This window comes from Fundulus heteroclitus, chromosome 12, assembly GCF_011125445.2.
Source record: "Fundulus heteroclitus isolate FHET01 chromosome 12, MU-UCD_Fhet_4.1, whole genome shotgun sequence".
In the NCBI taxonomy this organism is placed as follows: domain Eukaryota; kingdom Metazoa; phylum Chordata; class Actinopteri; order Cyprinodontiformes; family Fundulidae; genus Fundulus; species Fundulus heteroclitus.
Genome location: NC_046372.1, coordinates 38,453,776 through 38,476,738, shown reverse-complemented (window position 1 = coordinate 38,476,738; position 22,963 = coordinate 38,453,776). Strand labels below are relative to the sequence as shown.

Sequence of the window (22,963 nt, the reverse complement as noted above, 5' to 3'; positions counted from 1 at the left end):
CGGCTGAATAGGGGAATTCTTGTTGACGCGCTCGCTATTCAAAACTTCAGTCCAAGCTGCGGTTAAGATCCTTTTATTGTTGTTGATCTTCATAACACCAGTTGCAATGAAGCAAAAAAATGAATCCACAGGTTCAAACCGTGATCAAAGGCAAAAAGTACAAAAGGCATCCAATGCTTAAAGCGGTCAGCAAAAAGTAGACATCCCCCATCACCCACTCACTGACAACTACTCAGGTGAGCAAAACAGGTGATCTTACAATCACTGCTGACACCACGTGATCAATACCACACCCATCCACCACAATGGGGATTGCATGTCCTCTCTGTGTGGGGAAAAACATGCTTACTGGTTTATTTAGCCTCCCTACACTGGTAGGCCGTGGGCCAGAATCTGTAGAGTGACTTTTCGTATGAACTGTCAGGGGGCAACTTTCTTGCACCGGGATAAGTTGCTACACATAGTAGTGATCTCAAAACACCAATTCTCAGGATTTATCCTCTAGCGAGGATAAGTCATTTGGCACAACGACACCTGTTGCCTGTGCTATCCTAGTGCAGCAGGTCTTGGTGATATCACAGTAAATTGGCCAAAAGTCTGGGCTATTTCTGCCCTGCGATGGACTGGCGACCTGTCCAGGTTGTACCCCGCGTCTCGCCCATTGACAGCTGGAGATAGACACCGACAACCCTCGCAAACCCAACGGGGAAAAGCGTGTCGGAAAATGAGTGATGGATGGTCTGGGCTATTTCTTTTTCCTTGCCATCAAGATCTTTGCCAACTGGCTCCAGAAAATGCTATTATTGGGCTTTCTTCGCCTGGAAACAAATGCATACAACCCTTTACGGGCGCTGCCATGATGACGTGGTTGAACTCGCTCTGCTGACAATACAGCGATCTGATTGGCTGAGCAGCAAAAATCTAATCACGTGACCTCTTGGACCGGAGCGCCACAGTTTAGATTTTTCATTGGCTATAACCTATTAATGTGCAAGTGAAAACGTGGGAACATTGGTGTTTTGAGATCACTGTTATGTATAGCAACTTATCCCGGTGGAAGAAAGTTGCCCCCTGACAGTTCATACGAAACTTTATAAGGAGACGTCCTACAGATTTTGGCCCACGGACTATGGCCTAACATGTGAGTATGTAGGCGCATGGTTCATCCTGTTTGTCTCTGTATTTGCGCCAGAAAATATGGAACAACAATGGAGGGATATTGAACTTATACTAGAGAGCGTTATGTTTTATTGAAGAAAATAGCTTTCTTTGGACTATTGTCATGTATTCTGCCTGTCTTCTGTTGTTTTGTGGGCTGGCTGATTGTGTTCCACTCTGTGCTGCTCCACGCTGCTAATTAGTGTGTGCGGTCTTCCTGATTACCTCCACTAGCCCTACCTGCTTTCTTGCATTTATATACCTGCCTAAAAATAAAACAGCGGGACTTCTATTCTGAAGCTGAAGACGTTTCGCTTCACATTCAGGAAGCTTTCTTAATTCAAAATGTCTGGAGTAGTGTGGAGTTCAAAACTCTATAGACCTGCCGGTGAGGCCTCGTTAGAATTTGGATTTAAATGTAGATTCACCTGGAACTGATCAACTCTGGAGAGTCGTTAGGCTCATTGTTTGCCTGGCTCACAGGAGAATTGTTGTGGTCACATGCATGGAGGTATGAAAACGATGAGTCCAGTTCTTTTATTTCTTAATCTTTTTTTTTTTGGATTGATCATGACCTGGATGACTGAGAATCTTCACCAACCTAGTGTGAGTTGCTGTCCGGCATTTTCTGCAATGCCTGTTTTTGGCCTTGCTATGCTCTTTTGGATTTTTCCTGTCTCGTCTTGCCCTCTTTTGGACACCTCAGCTGCTCTCTGATTACTGGACACATCCTGGACCTTTATTAACCATGATTCCAGCCTAGCCCATTTGACCTGTCTTCCTTCTCCTGCCTGTCTAGTGTATGGCCCCAGTTTGTCTTTGACCTTTTTAAGCTCAACACCATGTCTGGCTTGAATATCGGGTTCTGCTATTTACTGGACATTGCAGTACAGTCTGGCCAACTATGGAGCCTTCGCTGGCAAGTGTTGAGCTCGGCAATTATGATGAACACTTGGGCTTTGTTTGGTCGGGAGGAGGAGGAGAATAACTCACCTGTTAGGGTGTTAGGAGCTTCACTCAAGGAATCCTGGTTCCTCTTCTTAGCACAGGCTCGAGACACTGCCATGAACACCCATCTCACTGCAGGAGATGCTGACGTCTGCCTGCCGTTTCTCTCTTATTCCTCCGGCTGTGTTTTCTGTTGTCACGCGTCAGACTGAGCCTCAGAGCCAGTGATTGTAAGTCAGTGAGTCGACTGCGGGTCAGGAGGACGTCTCAGGTCTGTTCAAGTATCGACCTGTTCTCGGCCTCCCCTGGTTCTTTTATCTGATAATGTGGTGTTTGCATTGTAGACTTCTGTAGTAATAAAAAGACTCTTCAAACCGTAACTATATTTTACCATATTTAATCTAAAAGGCAGAAGAATTGTTTACAGACACATCAGCGCTGATGGGCTTCTGATCGAACATGACGTAACGGCAATGAATGTGGCAAGAGCCCCGACTGATCATTTCTTAAGCATTATAAAGAAGTCTAGGTACACGCCCATGCAAGGGCTGTACGCTTCCTAACATATCGTCAGTAAAATAATGTGTCACCACTTCTGTGCTATCTGATGACCTTGTGTCCCAGCCTTGTGTCCCAGACTGTCTAGGTGTGCATGCTGCTCCCACGACTGACGTTCCACTCGTTCATCCCATTTCTACATTCTACTCATACGCCACATTTCTAACAGGTCCATTCACTGAGGGTCAGCATGTCGTTTTTGTTCATGCCACTGAGGGTCCGGAGGATGCCTCAGCTTTAGTCAACGTTCCTGTGTTTGTCAAGGTGTAAGTCCCGTTAAGAGTTTGCCACTCTCTCTCTCCCTTTGTGCTGCTCCAATCTGCTAACTAGAGTGAGCAGATGCTCCTGCCTCCTCGAGTTTCACCTGCTTTCTTGCTTTTTTATGCCTGCCTCTCACAGCCAGTAGCTGCCAGAATGCCTTTGAGCTTAGTGTGAGTTGCTGTCCAGTATTTTCTGCAATGCCTGTTTTTGGCCTTGCTATTCTCGTTTTGGATTCTCCTGTCTTGCCTTGCCCTCGTTCGGACACCACAATTGCTCTCTGACTACTGGACACAACCTTCCTGTCCTCCTTTGTATGATCCCACTTTGTTTCTCGGACATGCTCTCATGTCTCCAGCTCAGTCAGCCATCATCTCCAACTTTAAGCAGCCTGCTGTCAGCACTTACTGTTCCCTCATTCTCTCTGGAAATTATTCTGCCTGCACCAAATTTAGTTGATTGTTTTATTTCTAAATAAATAAACCTTTTTAAGCGTAATGCTGTGTCTGGCTTCAATATCGGGTTATCTTATTTTTTGAGCATTGCAACTGTGTTGTAAAATGTTTCTTGCAGTACATGATGAAGATTGGTCATGATGACAGTCATACGTCAGATAAAGCGTCTTAGATTATATTCTGAACTTAAGCAATATGAGAAAAGCTTGAAGATCAATGCAGTTTGGATGACTGGTGACAAACAGGCAAGTTTTTTTCAGTGATCATCTGAGAGGCTCCAAGTGTCCCAGCTTAAATGTCTTCACCACATTCTCGGCTTCAACGACAGCACTGAAGAAATTGCGATTTTACTGGTAATACAGAAATAAACCAATTCTGCACAGGAAAGGTCAAACAATACAAACCCAGATATTTCTTAGGGTGGGCTGCGTTGGCTTGTCACACAATATTTGGTCTTTGGAGAGGTTGTGACAGTCACACTGTGCCCTGACCTTATAGGAGCCGCTTGTAGCAAATGCCACATTACCATGTCTGGCAGCATGAGCAAAAGGTTGCCAGGAGAGGATCAAGGACGGGGCCTCATGCAGCAACCACCGTACCGTTCCCGGCAAATGGCTGCAGTTCAGGCGTTTCCCCGACAGCATATAGATTTGCTCCGCTGACTCCTAAACACATCTGTCTTTCCAGCTGCCAGTCCCAAACAGCATGACCCTAAGCAAGCTCCTTTTATTGCAATATTCACAGGCTAATCTGCATAAATCAATTAGCTGCTTGTTTCTGTGACCAGCTGCATGCTGTCGCGTTGACCCAACTGGTAAAACAACTCAGTAACTTCCTTTTACAATACTAGGAAAAACAAGAGGACACTTCTCAGTTTGCACAGGTTCTTTAATTGGCAGTAATTGAATGGCATGAGACATATATACGCAGACCACGAGGAAAAGGTTTGACACACTGACACATAAATATAAGCTGCAGTAGCTTGTAAAAACATTCATATACCTTAAGCCTTTTTGCATAATGTTACAACCACAAACTTAAAAGCACCTCATTGTGATGTTAGATGATAGACCAACAAAGAGCAACACATAGTTTGTGAGTGGAAGGTCAATTACACGTGGTTCTCAATTTGTTTTACAAATTAAAATCTGAAAAGAGTGCGTGGGTTTGTACTTAGCTGCCAATTTTCCACAAGTCATGTATAGGACATAGCAAACGCTTTGAAAAAGGAGCTTTGTTCAGGTGACACAAAAAGAGGCTAAATTTGCGCAAGACATTGTGTATGGTGGAAATCCTGGACCCTGGACACTCCTTTCCCACTGTGAAACATGGTAGTGGCAGTGTCATGATGTGGGGTTGGTTTTCTTCAGCAGGGAAAGGAAGGCTGGTCTGATTTCAAGGGAGGGGGGGGGGGGGGGATTTAGCTACAGAGCCTGAAGAAAGAATTTAGACTGGTGAGAAGGTTCATCTTGCAACAGTACCCTAGAGAGATAGTCAGAGCTGCAATCGAATGGTTCAGATCAAAGCATATTAATTGTATAAAATGCCTCAGTAAAAGTCCAGACTTAAATCCATTTCAGGATGTGTAGAAAAAGCTGAAAGTCGGTGTTCATGGACACTCCCCTTCAAATCTGATTGCGTCTGAACTTTTTCGCAAAGAAGAATGGGCAAAAAAATCTGTCTCTAGATGACCCTAGCTGGTAGAGACATACAAAAACTCTAACACATCACACGTTTTAGAATGCGTTCGCTAAAAAAACTTGAAAATTATGTTTTTGCCAGGTTTCTGTTGGTCTGAAATGTACAATTAAACAAAATCCAATAAAGTTTGTGGGTGTAAAGTCAAATAATGTGAAAAAGGCCAAGGGATATTCATATTTTTGCAAGTCGCTGTACAAACAAAAGAGGAAACAAGAGTTTAGCCTTTGAGGCTTTATCCTTCAACAATGATATCCTCTGTTTGGGACAACACTTACTGAGCAACCTTCTGTTTTATTGCGTAACCCCATAAAACATCTTCCTTTTTGTCATCTGTTCAATCCAACAGCAGGACTACTTTGGGCTCAGTTTCATTGTTCTTAGTCATTAAATACAATTAAATACAATTGCTGAATCAGACAAGAGACAAAAACACAGCATTTTAGACAGTTTACTGACACAAATACACAAATAACATTTATTGAACATTTATTATATATCTGGTGAGCTTGTTTTTTAATGATCCCTATTACAATAATCAACTGAGTAGCTGCAGCTTCATCATAATTTGGGATACTTTCAGCTTCCGCTTTGCAAATATCCAGGTATGAACACTGTGCACAGAGTGTACGCTATGGAGAAAGTGAAACATTAAAACATTACGGCCTTAAAGTGCATTGCAGTGTTCTTGTCAGCCTTAGTGGTCATGTTATGCTACTGCAGAAAGACTGAAACTGATAGACAACAGTCAAGGAAGTGCCTCACAACACAGGGCCACTGATAAACAGCAACATTAAGTGGTAAGGACGTTACCTGTGGAGACAGACGGCAGTAGGAAGAGCAGTTTGGCCCCTGCGGTGACTTAGAAGCCAGCTGGCTTTAAAAGTCATACATGTGTTGAAATACTGTGGCTATGACCCTAAAGAGCGCAGTGATATTAGCTTTTATGCAAGAAGAAAAACAACCAGAGACACCTCTCCATTGTTGAGTACTACCTGTTATCTTCTGAGACCGCTTTGTCCTTTAAGGTGACCAAAAATAACCAGTCGAAACAAAAACAGCTGTTTTGTTTTGTGTCCTCCGTTCCATCTGCACATGGACATTCACAAGGGGACACTGGAGGGGAGGGGGGGACACAAAAAGTTGACAAAGCAGTTTTGCTAGCGTCACGTGATGGGTTGCTGGCTGTATGGCCTGTTGAACTTGTGTCATAGCTTTTGTTGAGAGATTAACAGAGAACACAGAATGTGGAGCTAGGCCCTGCCTGACAGAGAGAGTCCTCAGTCCTGGTAGAGAACCAACAGGGACCGACAGTTTCCACACTTCACTCCAGGTGCTCCCCTCCCTAACCGGGATGCTACTCCTTCGTCTGACCAACTGACTAAGGTTTCCTGGGCATTGGCTCTCGACAGAGAGGAAGATGTGGTGATAGAGGTGGATAAACGGATAGAAAGAGACAGAAAACTGGTTCCTTGTCTCTTCCAGCCACCCTCCAATGAAACCCCACCTTTTTCCCAAGAGTACCATCTACCAACACAGTAAGTGAAGCGTCCAGGCCATCGTTTTCTTTTTTCTCTCTCGCTGTGTTGTTTGGGTTAACTCAGAGATGGTAAAGATTAGCTCAGTAGCTGTGTTCGGGCGATTAGGACTCAATGTGGGCACCGGTGTCCCTCATTGCCTTTAAAGGGTGACTGTTCTTGTGGTTTGAGGACAAGAGGGTGAAGGAAGTAACAGAGTGCTGTGGGACGTCATTTCAACCACAGCTGAAAGCTCTTCGGAAAGGAAACGGTCCATCACCTCTCACAGTGGTGAAGGGCATAATGTTTAGAGAGCTGTTTCTCCTCCACACCCCACGGCTCCAAGTCAAATCTATCGGCCAAATCTTCCTCATCCTCCTCTACTTCCTCCTCCTCATAGTGGCTGGGCTCCTCAATGGAGGTCTCCAGGTGGTACGAGTATGGTTGACCCTCTGTGTACTCGTAGATGGTCGGCAGGCTGCTCTTCAGGCTGCAGCGCCGGCGCAGCGCCACGAGCAGGGGCTGAGGCATGGTGAAAATGTCCACGTTGTTGCCCAAATCGATCCACGCCAGACTGGAGAAGGTCTTGGGGTCCTTGAGCATTTCAGTGAGGTCTTTGATGATGGCCAAGGTGAGGCGGTTACCGTTGAGAGCTAGGGTGCTGAGCTTGGGCAGCGAGGCTAGAAGAGGCAGCAGCAGCCTCATGTTGTCGTCGGTGAGCTCGGTGAAGCTGATGTCCACAGCCATCACAGTGTCTCTGTTGTTCTGGAGGTAGAAGGCCACTTGTCGGACATCACGAGTGGACAGGGGGATTCCAGACAGGTCCACACTGTCGCTGGACAGCTTTTTCTGGAGCGTTGTCTTGAGACTATAGAGAAATACAGAAAAATAACCTTTAAAGTCTTTTAACTTTTTCAGAAAACATCCACAATCAATATTGGTTTTGGAACAGGAAGAAAAAGGATATTTAGTTGTGACTTGACTAAGTTGTCATTTCATGTTGTGCTTAGCTGCGCTTTTTAAATTTTAGAACAAAGAAAGACTATTTTAATTTTGATGGTGGAGATTTTGGAGACAGGGGTGACCGTTCTTAGTGAAATCTGATAAAAATGAAAGGAATGAAAAAAAAAAAGTGTTTTTTCTTGTTCAAAATTTTGAGGATATATCCTTGTACTGAGAAATTCTGCACATGCTCGAAGATTAATTGACCAACACTTCTGAGATCATATGCAAATAAAGGATGGTACAAACACGATCCGCCACAATTATTGGCACCCTTGACAGAGATGTGTACAAAGGAGGAAGATCTGAATAGGAGTTGCCAGATATAGATTTAATCATTTGACAAATTTTGCATTGATCTAAACTGTTTTTGATTTCTATTAAATAATATAAACTCTTTTGCTTTTTAATCAAAGCAGTACATTTGTTTAGTAACTGACGGAAATTAAGCACGAGAGCAGTTTTCTAATTCAGGAGTGAACCACGGACTAACAGGACATTTTACCCACTTTAAAAGGAGCATGTTTGTTTGTAAAATACCTAAAACTATGATTAAAAATAAAGCCATGCACAGTTAACTTTGTCAATTAAGAGCACATGTTCCTACTTAAAATTATAGAGGTCCCAAAGTAATGCCTATTCACTGAAATTTATGACATCTCTTTTTTTGTGATAACACTGGCTTTAGCTTTTGGCAATTTTGTGTCCCTTACTACTCCAACTACACAGTGAAGCTAAACGATTCTGTGATATTAAAGGTTACAGAAAGTGTTGGGAGCATCAGAATGACAGAATGGAAATGTTGAATTATGTAAACTGATCTCATCCTAGCAATATTCATACATTTTATCACAACCACACGATTTTCTATCAGTTATGAAGACTTTTATAACTGACTCTTTTAGTCTGTAACAGTGAGAATTGAAGAAAATGGATGGATGGATGGATGGATGGATGGATGGATGGATAGATGGATGGATATATACATGTAGGGTGGTTGGATGGAATATAGGGCAGGGAATAAATTTAGAAAGTTTTACCTTGGTGATTTTACAGTACAGGAAAAATCTTTATTTATATCATGTGAGAAGCATGGTGTGCTGGGCCACTGTCTATCTGCTTTGTTGCAGACTCAGAATCTCTAACAGAGGTATAATACAATAGAGTATTGATTTACATCATAGACAAAATGATAAAGATTATTTATAACTCCACCCTGGTTAGCCCTTTGTTCTCAGTAAGATCCATTTGCTGAGCACCGAGGAGGAGGATCTGGTGTATTGAACCTGAGCTCTTCCTGGAGCGGGCTGTAATCCTGGTGCAGTGCCAGAGTGAATTAAAGCATCCACCGCGGCCTGGTGACTTACAGCGTCATCTTCAGCAGTACCTGTCACTTCCAAAGCTTTGAAGTGTTTTTCCGGTCACGTTGAAAATAGTCACGCCCTCAGCAGCATTTGCTCAGGTACAGGCTTGAAGAGCAGTAAGATTTATAAAGATTAAGGAAAACATGAGTATTAAGCTAAGTTAAAAGAGCTTCTAACTGACTGGAAAAGAGGAGATGTTTCAGGCTGGATGTATCTTTTGCAGTGTTAATTTGGCCCTTATAGCTTTTTATGTGATAGAGGCATAAAAAAACACTAACAACTGTTGGAAAGGGCTTCTCCTCAGGCAGTAATAGCTTGGATCACTCAACTCTCAGACAGGCTCATCTTTCTGTGCCCAGGAAGCAAAGAAATGGTTGTCTGGGGTATTTTGTCCAGAAACCCCCATCATCCGTCTTCCAGATGCATCTGACACCAGAGAACAAAGGTGACACTCGAGGCTGGTTACTGTTATCTGTCACGTGTTGTATAAAGTTCATCTTGTTATGTGATTTGTTTGTTTGTTTGCATATACCGTGAAACCATGGCATTTTTACTCAAGGTTATCATATCGGAAACCGTTGCATTCTTCGCTGACTCTCATACTACAAAGAATGTTTGTTTTCTTTATTTTTAAACCCACAAGAGGTTCAGTCTGAGAAATAAAGCAGCCAGGAGGCAGGCAGTAATGTCGCTGTGGTTCAGTGTTGTTGAAATGATGATGAATGAACTTAAGATCAATATCTGTGTAGATCCAGTGCAATGTGCTGGGCGAAACAAAACAACGAAGACGAATTCTGCAAAATATCAGAATTGAAATGAAATTCATGATGAAGCTGTGTCAAACGCCACAGCCTAGAAACAGATTTAAAAAAAATCTATTAATCAAATTTACTATTTTGAAGGTTTTTCTATGTGAACACAATTTGCGCCTCTGGTGAATCATCAGTCTCCTAACGTTTGAATCATGTATGCCTGAATCAAATTGCTGTGATGAATTATTGAAATACTAATTTTGGAACTGTTTCTTCAAGCCGAGTAAGTTTAACTTCTTGCAAGAAAAACAAGTTCATTAAGTTTTCCAAGAGTTCATCTTTCCTCCTCAGCTCAACTCTGGATGACTCACCAGAGCTGAAGTTCCCTCCATCCATGATTTCAGGGTCAGGAAAAGGGCAGCCAGTGGCGTCTTGCCAATAAAATTGCAGGAAAAATTGCAGACACGGTAAACATAAATTACAAAATAAAAAGTAAGTAGGACAGCTGTTCTCTCATAAAATGTGTCCGACTTCAGATTTTTCAGCATTCCCATTCGATTTTTGGTTTATTTGGGGCTATTTTTAGTGAAGGCCCCCTACTGTTAACGTTTCGAAACAAATGACATGTACTGTATCTTTGTAACCTCTCGGCTTCCATGTGACTTCACACTGCCATTCAGAAATTTTTGTATCATTCTACATCCAATCAGAATAAATCATGATGCTTGTCAATCGACACGTCACACCCTTGGCAGTTTAGACCCACGGGCACGACTGTCACTCACATGATGCTAACAAAAGGGTCAGACTACAACAATGACAAGACAGGAGAGAATGACGCAGCAAAAACACATTCGGTCATTTATTTACAAAATAGTAAAATTCATGAGGCTTTCGCTGTAGGAAAAAAAGTGCATAAAGGAACTTAAAAGAACCGACCAGACTTAAAAATCCAGCAGCAGGCAAGCGACTGTGGATGGATTTATGTTCAAGTAAAGATTATTGTTGTGTGGTATTCTCCGACCTCTAGGCCCCACCGAAAAGAAAAAACCTATATCACCAGCTGTCATTGAGGGCTGCTAACTGCAGACCCCACACATCCTGTACACAAACTGTGTGTAGTCAGCTACTCTGCTGTGAAACTAGATTAGCATATTATATAAAAAGATGGCTATACATAGAGATATATGTACTGTATAATGGCAGTCACTCTGCAGTACGGTAACCGGGTGTTATTCTGGACAGTTCTCTTAAATTGAACAAACCCACGTGTCTATTATTAAACTGAAGCCTAATGTCTTTTTTAGGGATCTTGAGCAGCTTTTATCGCTTCTTTTTAAATGTCGGGCAAGATCAAGCATCCCTGCGACATTTACAAAGTTTCCAGAACGGTGCAGCTTGGCTTTTAACTGGTACAAAGAAGCATAAAAATATAACTCCAAGCACACCTTTGACTGGTCTGGTCAGCCAGACAGTCTCTTCTCAATTCTCCGAGATCAAAGTTAAAACGTAGAAGTGATCGAGCATTCGGCCTTCCCAAGACCGTGGAACATCTTACCTCTACGTCTGCACCGCTCAGAGCATAGATTCATTTAAATGTCTGTTAAAAACTCCTTTCTCAACTCCTTTCCCCCCGCCTTTGACTGACTGTGTATAAGACATTAAGTAGTTCCTAGAAATCGTAACTTTTCTGTGTTTTATTTTCGTTTGTTAGAGTTTTATTCTACTTGCTGTTTTATGATTGGTGGTATAATTGTGCAGCACTTTGGTCAACTGTTGTTTTGAAAATGTGCTAGGTAAATAAATGTGACACTGACATTAAGGAAAGTGTAGCCCGTAACATATCTGTTATTTTTGAGGAGAATATAGAAGAAATATCTACATAGACCAAGAACAAAGAAAGAAAAAAAAAAGAATCCAAAAATATTTAAGAAACCGTAGGTTTTTTTCTTTGTTATGTTTCTGATCTGCAGTGATTTACAGATCCCTTTTCCTTTTGTTTCTAGAACATACACTGCTTTGTCTTAATCTGGCACATAAAATACACAAAATCCACAGAGAAGATTTTGGTTGTAATGTGACAAAATGTGGAAAGGTGCAGAGGGGATGAATACTTTTTTATGACACATTTAAAAATACTATTATGAAATGAGGAGTTGATATAGTGTTAGTGTCATGTTAGACCAGGCCACTATATCTGTAGCTGACAAAATAAGTAGTTATTTATCAAATAACCAAGAAAAGCATGTCACATCTTCAATTTCTGATGGAGAAAATTGCTTTACCACCTTGCTCTGAGTAACTGCAGATAAATCACCATCAGCAATCCCAGCCCTGAGAAGTTGCTCTCTGTACGCCGAGCACAGAAAAACGACTCAGTCCTTTGCAATGCTGCTGGATGGTTCATCTCGTCACAATCTATTATTAGCTCTGCACACCAGTCGCCTCAAATACACTGACTTAACATCAGAATCTCACTAATCCTCCTAATCTATGTAATTAGTTTATTTGAGTTTGAATTTCAGATTTTTATTTTCTCCATTAATCACATAGCCTGAAAATCAGTTTGATTAGAGCCACAACCCAGAACTGAAGCCAAGTTGCGCTGATTAATTTCTTCTGGGATTAACGATGACAGCACTTTTCACATCTCACAGGACTCTACAAAAGCATTGATACTTTTTGAAGTTTTGCACATCATGTCACGTTACAACCACAAACATTAATGCTATTTCAAAAGGACTTCCAGACCAACATAAAGCTATTCTCACGGGTTAGGGGTTAGATCTAAACCTCTTCATTGTTGTTCTATCTATATGTTTAGGATTGTTGTCCCTCTAGAAGGTGAAACTCCTCACCAGTTTTTCTGTTGAGGAAAAGCATCCTCACAGCATGATGCTGCCATCACTACCTCCGCTGGGCGTTGCTGACACGCTCGGCTCCATTGCTTCTCCTTGTTTACTCATTGAGCACAATATCGTACTTCCGGTGCGTAATGGCACAACACCGGTAACGGTGTTTTGTGATGTACACAAAACACCATTAGAAGTAGAATATACACAAAGGTGTTTCACTTACTAACAAATACAGCAAATAAAAGGTGTTAAAAGACATAAATAAAATATAATGAGCCAACAGGGCACAATAATCTAATCAGAAGACCTTTGTACACAAAGAGAGTGAGCTTCTGGTGCAGAAATTTGTAAAGTCATGGTACGTGACTGGGCACCTTTAAAATCTCCTTTGAAAACACACTTGTACTCTGGCTTTTAACACATTGTGAGTCTGACATTGATTTTACCCTCTAGTCTGGTTTTATGTGGATTTTTGATTGTTTTTATCTCGGTCTTGTGTTTTACTTGTTGTGCAGCACTATGATCAACCATGTGTTGTTTTCCTAAAGTGCTAAATCACTAAATATGTTATAATATGGTATGAAGGCTAAGGTACTGCTCTTCCTATTTTCTCTTTGCTATAATGACTGTAGATGTACAGGACTCACTCAGAGATGAGTTAGGAAAGCAGTGAACAGCAGGCTGGCCTTGTCTCTTTAGCTATGACAGATATTTGTTCTCGAACGCAGCAGCAGGTGAAACTGTCAGACCTCGAGCCCATCCTCCTTTCTATTAGGATTCTGTTTTTAGTGAGGATTTTGGTGTTAATGACTCATGGTGCTGCTGCTGTCTCAAAGTGTCAGCCCCTTCCTCAGCAGATTTATGAAGCAATCAACCTGGCTTGTTGGAAAAAAGGCTTTCAGCTAAACAATAGTTGCCGTCTAATGTATGTACAATCTAAAAGGCGCTGTGGGTGTCAGATTACTCTTTGATCCTATTTTCTCGGGCTGAATTAAGCTTCAGCAAGCACAACAAAGCAGGGCTCACCCAGATCGACAGCTAACTCTATGATCCCCTTGACGCTCAGCTGACTCATAACGAACCTGTCAGATATCACAAAGCTCACATTGTCTTCATTTTTACGATATGAATGCCTAGTTTTGGTGTCTAGACAGCAATTAAAAAATAATTATCAAAGTTTTAGTTCATAAAGAGGACTGTGGAGATCTTATGAACCTTATTTTCTGAAAGCTAATTCTACATTCCTTTTTTGCATGCAGTTCCCTCTGTAATGAAAATTGAAATAATAAAACGATTGTGATTTGAGTGAAAAGAAGGACATATTGGAAACGATACCAGTGACAGCTGTGGATACCGTGAGGCTCCTGCCCGTGGCCAAGCACTGCTCTGTTGTGCAGAGCTGCAGATTAGTTACAGACTGGATGTCTGGACACAAGGGCTTACCAGGCCTGGGATTTCCGCCTGGACATGCTCTGCCTCAGCCACTTTGAGTGCGGGGTCAGGTGGTAAATCAGCTGTCTACAGATCTTATCAGAAGACTTTATGGTGTCGGCGTCCTGTAAAAGGAGAGAGCAGAATAAAACAAGCAGAATATGAAGCAAAGGCTTTCGCTGAGAGTAAAAACAGCCATTTTGGGGCTAATCTATGAAGGTATCAGTGCAAAACTTGTCATGATGCATTATCTTTCACATAAAAAGGAAACCAGATCCAGTGTTATTCTTGATGCCTTAAGCGAGTGCACAACAAAACTCAGTTTAGCGGCGTCATTAGAGCAAGAAAATCGAATTACATGCAGGGCGAAGGGGAGGAGGGGAACACAGGAAGCACGCCAAGGAAGAGAAATTAAGCACAGTTATGGGTGAAAGCTGGGGAATTAACCACGTTTATTGGTACACCTGATAAAGCTGATGAGAACTTGTAAAACGGCTTAATCTGTCATAGGAGTAGCATAATCTCCTGCTTAAGGCGTAGAAAAGTAAAACCTTTAATATCCGTGCAAGTGTTCGGTTGGGAAATAAATATCCCATGTGAAGATCAGTGGCACATTAATTGGTACTTTTAAAATAAATGTAACACAAACATATTTTATTTACACTTTAATTGTTACGGTTGGCCTGAGTTTCTAGGAACTTTGAATTATTAATACATGACTTGCTGTGTCACTGTTGGAGAACTGCAGCATAGAGCGGCCTATTAGGGTCACCAATTCTCTCCATAACTACCAGTAGATACTATCTGCATGCCAACTGGTGTTTGTGGATGGTGTACTACCATAATGTTGTGGTCAGGTTGTCTTCCAAAGGCCTGGGGGGGCCTTTGTAGAGTGCATTACAATAGCTTTTTTTAAACAAGCAGACCTGATTTTGATTCATTGTAATGTTTTTGGCAAATTTATCAGAGTCATCTATGTTGTTTGTGTTGTGTATTGTTGGATGTGAGTGGAGATGGTTACTGCTTCTTGAAGTACTTTTTCTTCTTTAGGACTAGTTTGCAAACATAGTTTCCTATTAGAGACAGACAGAAGGATGACGTCATTCTCCTTTTAAATTGCAGGTTATCATATAGATAAAGATGTTGAGGACTCTACCTGGGAACTGAAATTGGACAATGATCCAAACAAAACAAGCTATGATCTATACAAAAATGAGCTAAAGAGAACAGAACATGAGAGAGGACCTAAGATGGTTTGAAAATAAATTGTTCAAAGATCCCTGTCTCTGTAAGCTCCAACGTTGTAAAACATTACAAGAAATGACTAAGCGCTGCCCCACTGTTAATATGAGGCTGTACAAATATAGCCAGCAGATATATATTTCATCACAGACTAATTGTATTTTTTTTTAAATGTTCGGTTTTTCAAAACGATTACCGTTTGATTTTCATTCCTTAAGGCTTGATGCTTTCGCATTTGCCTGTGTTAACAGATCACTCTATTTCTGGTATAAAAATGCATCAAAGAGAGTAATCCATGGTGCACAGCAAGCAGCTGCTGCTGTTTCCACAACCTCAGAAGAAATGTAACATCCGTCTGCAGAAAAACAACTTCAGACTGGATTGTTCTCTATCATAAGAGCCGGTCATTTAGAAAAGGAAGTTGCTTTATTTGAAGATAAGATCCGTTAGCACGATGCACCTTTAACAATTCATCTTTGTGATTATTTTGCAAGCGTCACAATACGCAGGCACTCACTGACCTTCTTAGGACACTGCATCTCTCGTGCCAAGCTGAGCAGCAGTTCGTGTGAGATCGGGTCCACTAGATTGAGAAAGGCGGCGTTTTTGTACAAGATGTCATTCATTGAGGTGCCCTCCAAACCCAGGTCCTACAAAAAACAGACAAGATAAGAGATATGAGAAACACAGCAAGACCAACAAACATTTGAGTGGACAAAAACACTCAGGGCCAAGTGTAGGGGTGCTAATACCCCTACACTTGGCCTGGGCACATAAAAAGGAGCAGGGATGGAAATAGGTGCCTTCTGTGTCGAGGGCATTGGGACTCCAAATAGAGAGATGAAAGCAGTGTTTTCCTTTAAATATTCATTCAAGGAGACAAGAGATTTTCATCTAGAGTGGACAGAGAGATCTGGGGCGGGCCGGTACCTGGGAATGTTTCCCAAATACAGCGGTATGAGTTTTAAAATCTCCTCCTGCAGTTAGATTGATGCCCATTTGTTCTAATTCAACCAATTTCAACATCCTGCACACTGGCAGAAATGTATACATACACACCCTTTAATTTTTAGATAAATGTCCCTCAGCAATTACAGAGGAGCTACAGACTTCTTGTAACCATCAGGAAGGTTTAAGCATAACCCTGACTGATGTCTCGCCACCCTCCTATTTAGAAATGTATTCATTCTTTTAAAGATTTCTGGGTATCAACCAAGATTTAAAGTATAGTTCACAGCTATTTTTATTGGGTTGAGATTTGAAGCCATTCCAGAACTTTGACGGAAGCCTGGATTATTTATTACAAAACCAATTTTGTTGTGTTCTTGTGATCTCTGCCACAACAATTTTGAACAGGCTTCAATCATACCACCCACACTATCACCACCAGAAGACAGAAAATTCATTAGGGTGTTCAAAAACAACCTAAGAACTACTAAGACTCAAGCCAGTTGCGGTATTTTCAGCTCAATTAAATTTTATTTATATAGCACCAATTCATGAAGCATGTCATCTCAAGGCACTTTACAAAGTCAAAATCAATCATATTGTACAGATTGGGTCAGATTATACAGATTGGTCAAAAATTTCCGATATAAGGGAACCAGTTGATTGCATCTAAGTCCCGAAAAGCAGCATTCACTCCTGGGGAACCGTAGAGCCACAGGGAGAGTCGTCTGCATTGTCCATGGCTTTGCAGAAATCCCTCATACTGAGCAAGTATAAAGCGACAGTGGAAAGAAAAAACACCTATCAGCGGGAAGGAAAAACCTCCAGCAGAACCAGGCTCAGTATGAACGGTCATCTGCCTCGACCGACTGGGGGTTACAGAAGACAGAGCAGAGACACAACAAGACAGACAAAGAAGCACAGAAGCACACATTGATCCAGGAATCTGTATGAAGTGGAAGTGTTGCTGTTGGTGACGACAGAGCCATGCAGAGGGTGTGTTTTGCTGCCAGATTTACTGCTGCATTATACAAGGAGGATGGAATGATAGAGATGGAGGGATGGCTCCAAATTCTTCAACTTCAACTCAAATCAACAACTATATGGTTATAAATTTGACGCATTGGGTTTTTCCAACAGGATAATGATCACAAAACTGGTTTTGGAAGGGAAATATTGTCTTCTGAATGGTCCCATGCTCGATCTCGAGTCACAGAGTGCCCCTTAAAAGCCATGTCTGTGGCAGAAAACCAAACAATTTAAATGAGTTTCACCATTTCTGATTGAAGGACAGGGCAAATATTTCGCCAGAAATAAGCCCACTTAGAATTAGAAAAAAAACTCCACAGTAAATTCACCATGTGCAGCCAATTTGTTTTTGTTTGATATTATTAACATTTTATGTTATATATTAATTCCCTTCATGAAAACAAGAAAAGTATAAATGAAAGCTACAATTAATCTGACATCAATGCTGCATCAATTCATTGAGACAGTGGCGAAGTGCACCACCCAGAATGCGAGACCTTTGCACAGATAATTTTTCCACAATGATTCATCTTCACAAACTTCACCAAACAATCTGCAAAAGGCAGCTTTTACTGTCCACACAGGCCATCTATTATCATCTTGGTTGATTTTAACTTCTAAAACGCAGAAACAAATGAAAGCAACTTAAAATACGACACGTTAGAAACTGTGGGATTAGCCCTCATCAACGTGTCCCCGCTTGAAGGGTCCTGATGAAAGAAATGACAAGCTCTTTTGCAGCCTGCGCAGTTTCAATGGGAGAAGAAAGCCTTTGAGACACTCCATACATCAGGAAAACACCTATTCAAACACACGTGCACAAAAGCATCTGCGTAGAAATTTCTGCCCGACGCATTCAGCATAGATTATAAAAGACAGTCTGAGTGGGCAGCCGGCTCCCCCTTTTTTCAACAAGGGCGTCAGTAAACACAGACTGAATCCAAAGCGGAGGAGAAGAAGCTGCTGCCTGTCTGAGAGGAAAGGTATAAAAATATCTCCCTGTCTGTCTGTGTTTAGACCAGATCCATTGCCATTTGCAAAGTGTGACATGATGGAACAAATCCTTCTTGTGTCTGCAAGCAAGACTCAGATCTTTGTTGCTTCCTGAAGCAGAGCTCAGTGTAACGGTAAACATATCTGAGACCATGATCTTTCATGAAATCTACCAGAATGCAGTAGAGAACAGCATTACATAGAGCTTAATTAAAAAAGAAATAATAACGTAAGGAACAGATCACAAAGGGAAAAAAGACCCTGCATGTGTGTCCCATATGCTGCATGAAGCCCAGCCAGTTTCTGCTTGTCTTAATTAAGGAGGTGCCATTTTTCTCCCTGTATGAGGGCTTCCAGAGTAATTAACACAGGATCGGGGGCTAAAACACAGACCTGAACAAATGAGATTCCCAAACATGCGGCTAGATGTTTATGCCCCTACATTACAGTTAAATGTCATGCAACACGTCACCGCAGTTGAGAAAACCTTTAAAAACAAATCTCAATATTTACTCGGCATCGTTGGATGCTGCCTACTCTTTGCAACAAGTAAAACGCTTAGAATATGCAGCTGTATTGTGAGTTAACATCAAATGTAAACAAACTACTACTTCAAAGCAACCGGGTAAGTTTTTTTTAGATAGAATGCATTTTATTGGTATGAGGTTGCTAGGTGAAAAGGATAGATGTTTTCTTTCAAATAAAAATCAGAGCGGGGTGTACATCGGTGGTCATCCCCTTTTATTTGAAACCCCTGAATAAAATCCAGTGCAGCCAGACTTTTGCAGGGCACTGTAAAAAACCGACCAAACTGTCAGTAACATGTGGAACAAAAAAGGAAAGTGAGTGCTACTGAAGCACAGCCAGTACTCAATGTTTTTTGCTGTGACCTTCTTCTATGTAGTAAAAGTAAATACAACCTTTAAAGAAGAATTTGTTTTTCCGTCAAGGTAAACAGACCCGCAGGCCTTAAATTGTTGCAGCGGAGAGAGATAGCCATTAAATGTGGGGAAGCGATAAAGAGGGCATGTAGCTGTAATGGGAGCATTAGAACAGCCTGAGGAGAGATAAGGGTCTGCCTATAGAGGAGGAAACAAAGGCATCGCTGCACGGGGTTAGTGTGTGCGTGGAAGTAGCCAGAGCCCATCATCCAGGGAGGGGAAATAAAATTAGAGGAAGTGCAATGACACACAGCGTGCAGTTTGACCGACTATCCTTTCAAATCTCATGTCAACACGCAGCACATTTAACTCCAGTGAGTCACATGGAACATGTGTCACAGGTACGTTGTTCTGAGAGTGGCCTACTTCCCATGCAAACAAATCCTCCGAGGGGAAACAGAACGAGGGGCAAAAGCGCAGGCAAAGAGCGGATGAGCCGAGGTCAGAGCGACCGGGAGCAAGAGCCCATCCCCCAGGACGGTCAGGATCCGGCTGAAGAAGGACTCACGTGCAGGGTGTGTTGACGAGGAGATTTAACGGAAAAAAAAAAAATCAGAGCTACTTCCAAAACGTCACAGCGTTGGAACTAAGTAAAGCGTCAGGAGTCAGAGTCCACAGACGAAAACAGACGAACCAGCTGTGAGCGGGGAGCACCGGGCAGTAAATACACAGACGCTGCGTGGAGAGATGACGCAGGAGACAGGTGGAAGAAATCAGATGAAAAATAAAGAGCAAACAATGAGGGTAGAGGGAGAATACTGAGCTGGGGCTTACAGGGAGGAAGACAGGAAGAAATCTAACCAGTCCAGAGCAATAACGGATGTAGACAAACACCAAAGGAACAATAAAAAGAAAGCATGAATCAAGAAACACAAGAAAATCAATACGCAGCCGCCTCCAAGGATCAAAGACAGCTGTATCTGTACTAAGCACAGGGAATGAGATTCTCATGGATTTATAACCTTCAGTGAAAATCCACAATTTCATGGTATTTACAAAAATATATTTAAAAAAAAAACTAAAATATGCTCTAATAGCTTTTATTTACAAGAGAAAAATATATTCCCACTGCTGCCACTGCAGATCAGTATACTGATCATTACACTTTAAATACAAGGGACATGGGAGTCTATGAAGCTGGTTAATCGGTTGGCCATTTTCTCAGGTTAACCAGCCTGCAGTCTGCTGCTTTACCAACAGGCCTCATGAAGTTTGAAAACTTCAGTTTTAAAACAGCATTACCTCAAATCAATTGGATGGGTGGCTCTCCTTAAGTTTCCACATCCTGACTGCCAACGATTTACAATGCCGAAAAGGCTCCAAAGAGCCGGACGTGTCTTTCATGCAGCTGACTAGCAGTGCACGTCAATAGTTAGGAGAGGGCTAGCTGTATGCACCATTCAGCCTGAGAAAGCTCTGGTGAAAAGTAGCACATAGCAACAGGTGCTTAGGTGACCAGAAAGCATTAGTCTGTGCTCTGAAAAGACTCTGGTCATTCTGGCATCCCTCTGGTATCTCTTTAAAATGGTTCTAGATCAGAAAGGACATGAAGGTTTTTGAAATAGTGGAATACATTGATACTGGTAACTGGCATAAAATGCCTTTTTTATTCACAAAGGAGAGAAAACTCTCTGCTGGGTTGCTAAAGCATATATATTTGTTAATTTATTAATGCATCTAAGATTTTTATTTTACTTCCATCCATCCATTTTCTTACCCGCTTAATCCCTCATGGGGTCGCTGGGTTTTATTTTACTTATTTATTTAAATTAAATGTACTTATTGTCAAATCTGAACATCCGATATCTACTCTCATCCCTAACACGACAGGGGCATAATAAAATTATTCACGAAAACGTGAATTATAAGTGGCCCCCATCTGGCCACCCATTTAAAAAGTTTCTGGAGGCGCCCCTGGCATGCGCTCGTCTAAACGTGAACGTCCCTCCGCATCCTCACAAAGAGCTCCCTTATCTGTAACTATCTAATGAGAAAAGGATGCATGGTGGTATGGGCATCCGACCTTCCCCTCCCTCCTTACCTTCCTCAGTAGTTTGAGCACGTCGGTCGCCTGCTCGATCCTGCGCTCCTTGAGCAGCTTCTGGATCTCCTTGATCCACGCCACCCTCCTCATGTAGGGGCTGTGGTTGGCCCTGCGCAGCATCCCGGGCAGCTTGTCTGATTTCAGCATCAGCGCAAAGAGAAAGTCCCCGCCGCCCCGGCCGCCCCTGTCGCCCTCCCCGACGCTGTCCTGCAGCCTGCGCCGCTTCTTGGAGAAATTCTCGTTGTCCAGGCTGCTCTGTCGGCTCAGTCTGGAGCCCATGGCGAGCTGAGGTCGTTGTGCGGACGCTTTAGGGATGCAACTGCGACTGTGTTACCAGAAGGGCAAGCGCATGACCAGCCCCATGGACGATGCTGGGAAACGGTGGCGAGCTTTCTGGGGGCGCAGCGACGAGCCTGGCTGTCAGCAGACTGATGATCCGGCGGAGAGCTTGGAAAAAACAAATGAATGCAAGCACTGGTTCATGCATCCGGCCCTGTTTTGTTTTCTTGGCTACGTGCGGTACGTGTGATGCCTGGGATGATGAGGAGCTCCGGCTGCTTCATCCTCCGCTGCTGTTTAGGTTTGAGTAACGTGGAGCGTCGGACCAATCACAGCGTGCGCTGCCTGCTGAGCATCTCTGCTCCCGAGCTTTAAATCCCCTCCGAGCGGCGCAATAAAATGGTTAACGCTCCTATCAATATTCAGTGTCTTAAGGCAAGAGTACACAAGAATCAACAGCGTGTAAAAGTTTAACTTTTGTTTCTGAATGTTAAAATGCTGAACGAGGTTTTAAACTTAACCCAGAGGAAGCCTTTAAAGGGATGGGGGTAATTCTCTTGGAGAGGCATATTCAAAACCACAAGCCTGATCAAAATTTAAAGCTGCAATGTATTTATTTTTTATTATTCATATGAAAGATCTTCACAAAATAGTTTGTGATGTGAAATAAGAAAATTATGTTTAAAAAAAGAATTGGTAGGTGCATATTTATCCTCACTGCAAAAACAGAACTAAAAATAAGTAAAATCTTCTTGAAATGAGTGTGTATGTCCTTGATTTGAGCAGGTAAATAAGATGATCTGCCAATGGAATGAGTATTTTTACCCCAAAAATAAGATAAATAGATACTTGAAATAAGATGGAGACGAGTTGTTCCTATTTTAAGTGCAAAAATATTATTCCATTGGCATACCATCTTATTAACCTGCTCAAATCAAGGACATATACGCTCATTTCAGGAAAATTCTAATTCCGTTTGTGCAGTGCTCCCCATTTGCTACAAAGCCTATAAAAGGTAATGGTGCAACCAATTACCTTTAAAAGTCACATAATTAGGGGAATGAAGTCCACATGTGCAATCTAAGTGTCTTTTTCTCGTTGTGGAGTAACACAGGTATAAGAAGCTGAAATGAACTGGTTATTTGGTTGGGTTATCACCTGCTTTTTCCATAACCTCAATCGGAGTAATGAGATTCCAGACCACGACCGTCTGCAACAACAGGAGCCGTTTTGTGGAGAATATTAAAAGTTTTTAAGCATGACTTTAGAAACCTTCCTATCTGGCGTCAGCATAACTTGGCCTCAGAGGCTGCAGAACCACTACGCAAGAGTCATCACAGGTCCTACTGTATACAATAAGCAGTACACTCCATAGCTGAGCTTTATGGACGAGTGGCCAGAAAAAAGCCAATACTTAGTGTTAAAAATAAGAAGCATGTTTTGAGTTTTGGCAAGAGATACATCGGCAACTCCCCAGATGTACAGAGGCAG

The 22,963-nt window shown here is 42.1% G+C and overlaps 2 protein-coding genes across 2 annotated transcripts in view; one reads left to right on the top strand and one right to left on the bottom strand.

Annotated features, from left to right (window-relative positions):
• Nucleotides 1-4,247: 4,247 nt before the first annotated feature.
• Nucleotides 4,248-21,795, bottom strand: lrrc75ba (leucine rich repeat containing 75Ba). The gene is made up of 4 exons (XM_012849478.3): nt 21,191-21,795; nt 15,760-15,888; nt 14,009-14,121; nt 4,248-7,460 (listed from the first exon to the last, which is right to left on the bottom strand). The coding sequence occupies exons 1-4, from the start codon at nt 21,470-21,472 to the stop codon at nt 6,869-6,871; spliced, it is 1,116 nt and encodes a 371-aa protein (XP_012704932.1). The 5' UTR covers nt 21,473-21,795; the 3' UTR covers nt 4,248-6,868.
• The window catches only part of ggt1a (gamma-glutamyltransferase 1a), a 40,316-nt gene continuing 23,812 nt past the window's right edge, over nt 6,460-22,963 (top strand). Inside the window, exon 1 of the mRNA XM_036144572.1 lies at nt 6,460-6,613. The gene's annotated coding sequence lies outside the window, so the exon portion shown is untranslated. The remainder of the gene's footprint in view (nt 6,614-22,963) is intronic.